A 6,564-nucleotide genomic window follows, 5' to 3' on the forward strand; every position below is an offset into this window, starting at 1 on the left:
AGTGTTTTTTTTAACTACCTCAGTGTCCTCTGCTCCACTGATAGGCAAGCTGCCTCCCTCATCGGATGCAGCACTTCATCCCCACCGTATAAAGTTTGTACAAAGCATTGCTTCACTGTCCTACCAAACATCTCCCATACTCCAGTTTTTGCTTAACCCACTCCTCTTGGTTCCTCTCATTACTAAATGCTTTGCAGCTCTTCAATAATCAATGATACAGACACTGGGGAAAAAAGCACAAACAGCAGTAATGTTTAACATAATTTATATTTATTTTCTTTTGAACAAAATGTTAATAAATGTATTTGTTTTACGTCCAAAAAAGGTCATGACTCGTGGGACGCATTTTATAAATAATTTCATCCAAGTCTTTTGTAGAAAAAAAAGAAAGTAAATTAGCAAACTAAAGCATCTCTAGTATGACAATATGACAACTTTATCAGATTTTTTTCCTCTATATTTGAACCCTTTCTCAATCCAAGCTTCATTTTTTGTATATTTTCCTTTAAGACCTCTTTCATCTCCTCAACTCACACCACAGCTTTAGACAACAGAAAAATGCAGCAAAGGTCTCAAAAAACAGACAAAAACCAAGGAGCCAAACAGAAAACACAGTGAGATTCCAACAGTGGGGGAAGTAGGGAGAGGTTAGGGAAGATATTTGGGATTCCACATCCTCAGGACATATTTACAACATAAAGGACAGGGTGCCGGTGGATGGATTGGCGTGGGGGCGGTGCTGGAAAGTGGTATGTTGATTCGGGGCGGGGTTCATCTGCATAGATCCACAGGACTCATATCATGAACAGCTAGAGATTGAAGGAAGGAGGGAGCACAAAGTGTGGGTCTATTACATCCACTGCTGTCTTCAAGGGAATGTAAGTTCTTGTCAACAGAGTTTGTCAAGGAAATCAAAACAAATCTCAAAAAAAAAAAAAAAAAAAATAGAGCCAATGTGGAATGGTTGTGGCGGTGGTAGACGTAGGGGAAAAACTATGGACATCTTAAAAACCTGACTTACTTTTGGACTTTATCGTTTCGCTCTGACATGTGAGCGAAGAGCAAATCGATGGGTGGTAAATAATGTGAGGCTGTAAATGAGGAAAAAGCCAATCTGGAAACAAAGTTCACCATCAGCAAAACAAGAATGTCTTCATTTAGATTTGGTGTACTTAGTATACGTTTTTTGTCAGTATTTGCTCACGGGTGGTTCAAATCCCTATTTCTGCTGCCTAATAGGCGAGTTCAAACTAATCTTAATCCCTGCATGATCCATCCTCATGTAAATGTGCACTTTACTAGCAGCAGCCATGCAAAAAAAAAAAAGGAAAAAAGAAAGAAAATCACACGGATCAGCCCTTGAAAACTCCTCACACTCCTCACACGCTGACAGTAACACAGCCCTTTGCTAGTCTGTGAAAGATAGCGGTTGATCAGCTTGTCTAAGGGTGATGTAAGAGTCAACGGTTTGATAGATTGGGTGGCTGGCTAGTCACATGCACCAACTCTGTGATACTGACAAGCTGAGCCATCAGTAGTGAAGATGTCACAAAGTAGGACACTAACCCCAGCTGTTTGTTTTTTCCCTCCTATATTGCACTTTTGCCTCATTAGATTTATGCAGCAGAGGCACTCAAAGATCTCGGGGCCTCATTTATCAGAACTAAAAATGACGTTCTGTGGGATGCATGGAATGGGGCCTGCAGCACAGAGTTGTAGGCACGTTAGTGTTTTCTGTAGTAATTTAATAGACAACTAACTTGAAAATCAGAAAGGAGACATTTGCTCACTCGCCATATTGTTGTTGGTTAATACTGACAATGATCAATAATGCAATGTGTTTAAATGCTTTCAGCGCTTCCATTTATTCAACATCTTTCTTGCACATTGAAGTCTGAAGAATGATGTCAGATCTAAATTACTCGGACCATCCGAGGAGCATATGAATGTGGAGAAAAAAGATTTTAGAACCAATTGACTGAAGATTTTTGTGAACATTTAGGGGCATTTGGCACTGTTGAACTTTTGTACACTTTGCTTGTCATTTTAATTTTCTGTTTTCCAGCTAGCTAGTAACATCAGTGCCATTCTCCTTGATTTTAGCTTAGACTTGTTATAAAAACGGTAATCTTTTTTCCCACAATGGGTGTCGCAATAACCATGAACTGTTTACACCAATATTTCACAAGTAAACGTTGGTATTGTACGGTGGCCCTGCAACTTAAGAAAACAGCATAACAGAAAAATTATGTGTCAGGAATTTACTTTTTATCTTTAAATTACACATTTGTGCTTTGTGTAGGGTGTGGCGCAGGACCCACATGCATGTGAAGTCATTGAGAGCCTGCCGTGGAAAGTTACTAGACTGCATAGCAACAGGGAGATAGGAAGGAGTTTTCCTTTACAGGAAGAAGACCTGTGATTGGAGCAGAGATGAAGCATGAGCCGGACACCAGACCAAATACAGGAAAGAGGGAAGCCTATGGCGCCATGTGTAACTTGAACCTTCAACTATTTAATAAATTTTAAAAACTTATCATTTGAATTTTTTTCATGTTCTCTCAAAAAAAGAACACAGCAGCTGCAAAATCTCACAAAAACCAATGAAGTTAAATTAAAAAAAACAATGTAAATAGAAAAAAGAGACGATAACTTCACGGAACAGTGGCGGAAGTGTCAAGCTAACATTAAACAGCAAAAATGTAGCTACAGCATTATATGACTCACTATTAAAACGCTTCATCTGCATCTTTTTCTTCCTCACAACACTGATGAACCCTCAACATCTTTGAAGTGTATCTCTTTTTTAAAGTGTTATTTTTGTACTTTAGTTGTATTTTGTGTGCCTCTGCAGTGTCTCTCTATTTCCTGGTGTTCTCTCAAAAGTTGATTTGCATTTGACCACTCGGGACCACCGTAGTAGTTGTGTCCACAATGCACGTATAATATTACTGTAGCTACCCGTCATAACTGTTACTGTAAGTGCAATGGCAGAAATAATGCTACATAACAATTCTGACAGCGAAATTTCTGTTTCTATTTTTTAATGACTTTTTAGGAGGTACTAAGATAAAACGGAACTTTTTTGGGGTCATAATTAATGACAAGTAACCCAAACATCCTGGAGAAAAGCTTGATGCCTATTAGAATAGAGCCTGCTGTTGGCCTCACAAACAACTGTGTGCAGTAAAAGTGACATCAAAACTGCCGGCGTGCGCTACACTTTGGTGTTTCAGATTGTCGTGTACTTCTTGATTTTTGTAACCTGCTGTACGAGCGGGTCGCTTCCATGATATATCAGTGGAATAGTGCTGTGATTCCGAGATTACAAAGACGGAGACTACTACAGCTGGAAACGGCGAGACTTTCTACAAAACAAAGTCTGCAATCCTTTTGATTCCAGTTTGGATTTCTTTTAATCCCACCAGCACTGATATGATTTCTTTATTTTTCCCTGAGAGGCAACATCTGCCGCTCAGGAGAATATTACAGTGAGTCTGGCGTGCCTTGAGCATCAGTAAATGGATACAGGGCTGTGGTGATGTCACAGTTTATAATGTCCATAGGCTAAGCTTAAGTGCAGTCATGTTGTTATGTAGTCCCTCATTAAGGTTAGCACTAAGGTCTTGACAAGTGTAACTGATAATTTGATAGCTTACGCTTGGCTGATAAATGAGGCCCCTGGTGTTTTGGCTTCATGCAACTGTCCTCTAGTGTCCCTGGGTTGTCCCTGCAAGTCTAAGTACTCGCCGTGCTGCCTGTCTGCAACACCAACACCACTGTATGAGGTAAACTGAACACTTTAGAAACCAGAAAACACCATTTCCCCCCACCCAGGAGCGCTACACGGTGACTAATCTGAGCTTACTGTTCCTGCAACACCATGCAATCGTGAGCTGAGTTGTCACCACCTTTTCTTTTTTTTTGTAACCACTCCACCTCTCCTAACTTGCTTAACAACCCAACAAGCTAGAGGAGAAAGTGAGCCAGTCTCAGAGCACTTAAGGTCCTAAAATATGTAGGCATGTACTGTCATAAGGGGTTGAGGAAAGGTCCGGTCTGACAGAAACACAAGCTGAACATCAGAATACAGAATCACATACATTTTGTTTTCTGGGAAACAAGATCCACAAGTGATAGATGGAGCTGGTCCCAGCCGGCCCTCGAGCAACATCACATACAAGGTAGTAAAGAAGATCCGTCTAAGGTGATGGAGAGCAAGAAGTGGGAAACAGCTGATATGTCAAAAACATTCTGGCACCTGAAAGAAAGTGCAGCAAAAATCTAAAAGTAACGAATGAGAGTGCACACCTCATCGATGTCCATTTTTTCCTCTGACATGCTATCCGTACACACACATCGAAAACAGACGGAGGAGGGTGGAGAGAAGGGAGGGGGGGGGGGGACAATATGCTAGAAAACATTTGGATGGAATAGAAACAATGAGCAGGTTTCAAGTGGCAAGAGGTCAGTTCTTTTAGGGGTGGTGGTTCTCAAACATCTCTCTCCAGTTGATGTCCAATTCCAGCACCCTCCGCTCCAATTAAAACCTTCCCACTTCCTGTGGTTGGCGGTTCATCGGCAGCAGGCTTGTGGAGGCATTTCCAGCACATCTCACCAGCTGTGTCCCTGGCAGCCATGACAAGCCTTCGTCTTCCTCCCTGTCAACAATCGCTCTACGCAAGCTCCAGCCCTGATTAAACCCCAAGGTTCACTCCTCATTAGAAGCACTTTCCTCTGGTGAGAAAATGGCAGCCACGCCCACCAACGAAGAATTATGGGAGGCTGAAATGATAATGACAGTGTGTAGGAGGACAAGGGCCAGCAGGCAGATCTTCAGTCGCCCGCTGCACAGTCTCGGGGTGGCGGCGGAAGTGACCGAAGCCCCCACGGGCTGGCAGGAAGAAGCAGTTCTTTTTAGCGTGCCCCCTGAAGGGTTGTCCATTTTGGAGTCCCATCGGACGTCGCAGCACTCCGCCTCACTGTCTGATGGATGGTTTCCCAAGAGACCTGAGAAAGAGAAGACACTGGATGAAAAAGCTGAGGTTCCCCTGCTGTGCACTTGTATTTATAACAGGGGGTCACTGGTAGTTTGGTGTTCGCACAGCAGATATTACAGATATACCAACTGTGTTCTGTATTCCACTGTTTTGCTGCACAATCAGCTGTTCACACGCTCATATGGAAGGCCAGAAGGAACCAAACCAAAAATAAGAAATGGCTCATAAATACATAAATATACCATTAAATGTAAAAGTGCATTCAGTGCTTTGCAAACTTTGAAACACAAGAAACTAAAGTCGTGACACCATAATTGCTTCAAGATGTGACACTAACAAATTTTAACATCATTAATGTGACTTTTAAACATTTAAGCTAACCGGTCTCACGCCGTCTTGTAGCCTGGTGAAGGAGTTCGTTTCTTTCCAAATCAAAGACAAATGAATTACGCTGATTGATTTTTCTTGGTGATAAATGAGCTGGCAAAATGAACAATTTTTTTTGTTGTTATTCCAACTGTGCAAAACATATTTACGCATTTGCGGCTTATTGTAGGGCTCCTGCAATAAAAGTAATGTGCTCAGCCCAAGTTATAATGAACCAGCCAATGTAAAAGGGGGTCAAATTTGTGCATTAGGGTCAGCATACCTCACTAATCCATTAATATCTGCGATTTTCCAACTGCAGCCAGTGATATCAGACAGTTCAGCTTCACCCATCAATACTGGATCCATGAAGAAAAACCAACGTGACAACAAGATGCGAAAAAAGGTTTTTTAGCTGAGAAGGACATGAACTGAAATTTTTATTGATTGCTCAAGGATGCAAAGAGAGTCCTCAGCATGTTTTGGTTATTTTTAGAGGCTGTAGGTAATGTTATCAGTATGTGTCAAACGTTAACAATAATTATCTAATACAAAGAGACAAAAAGAGTAAAGAGAGACTGTTTTCCATTTAGCCTTTTTAGCTAAATCTGATACATCTCTATGGTGGCTTTCTGTGAAGTTGCTTAATAATAATAATTTTAAAAAGTTGAAAGAAATAACCTTACGTGCAATAAACAGCTCACATGGAGCACAAATGACAATGATCTGTCTAACACCAGCCACCTTGTTGCTCATCTGCTGCCTCGGTAAACGGATCAAACGCACTAGACCTCAGCGTGTGGCTCTAATCACAACCAGACACGGTGACCCTCAAATGAACTCCAATTAGAGCTCACCACGGCACAGAGGGAGCGCATTGCTGCATCAGTTGATGGTTCTGGAAGTCTTAACTTGCCAGCATGTTTACAAAAAAAAAAGAAAGAAAGAACAAAAACACCATGGCTGCTGTGATCATCTGCACGGAGAAGCTTAAACTGCAGAGAGAAGCTCACTTAGTTCTAACTAAAGCAAAGCATAAGTAGAGAGCATGTGATTGATGATGAGAGCAGATTGAGGACTGATGGGGCTGCTGGATTAGACCCCTTCTCTGTGTGGACTGACACCTCACCTGACTCGTCTGTTGCACCTGTGACAAGTGAGATGATTTACCCTTTTATCATCTTTAAGAGACATTATG

General features: G+C 41.5%; 1 protein-coding gene across 1 annotated transcript in view; it reads right to left on the reverse strand.

Moving 5' to 3' along the window:
- Positions 1-323: 323 nt before the first annotated feature.
- The window catches only part of LOC102213745 (transmembrane protein FAM155A-like), a 54,776-nt gene continuing 48,535 nt past the window's right edge, over positions 324-6,564 (reverse strand). Inside the window, exon 3 of the mRNA XM_005753461.2 lies at positions 324-5,010. Within this exon, the coding sequence (XP_005753518.1) occupies positions 4,712-5,010 (299 nt within the window). The 3' untranslated portion in view covers positions 324-4,711. The remainder of the gene's footprint in view (positions 5,011-6,564) is intronic.

This window comes from Pundamilia nyererei, unplaced genomic scaffold, assembly GCF_000239375.1.
Source record: "Pundamilia nyererei isolate P.nyererei 1_Seehausen unplaced genomic scaffold, PunNye1.0 scaffold00430, whole genome shotgun sequence".
Classification (NCBI taxonomy): domain Eukaryota; kingdom Metazoa; phylum Chordata; class Actinopteri; order Cichliformes; family Cichlidae; genus Pundamilia; species Pundamilia nyererei.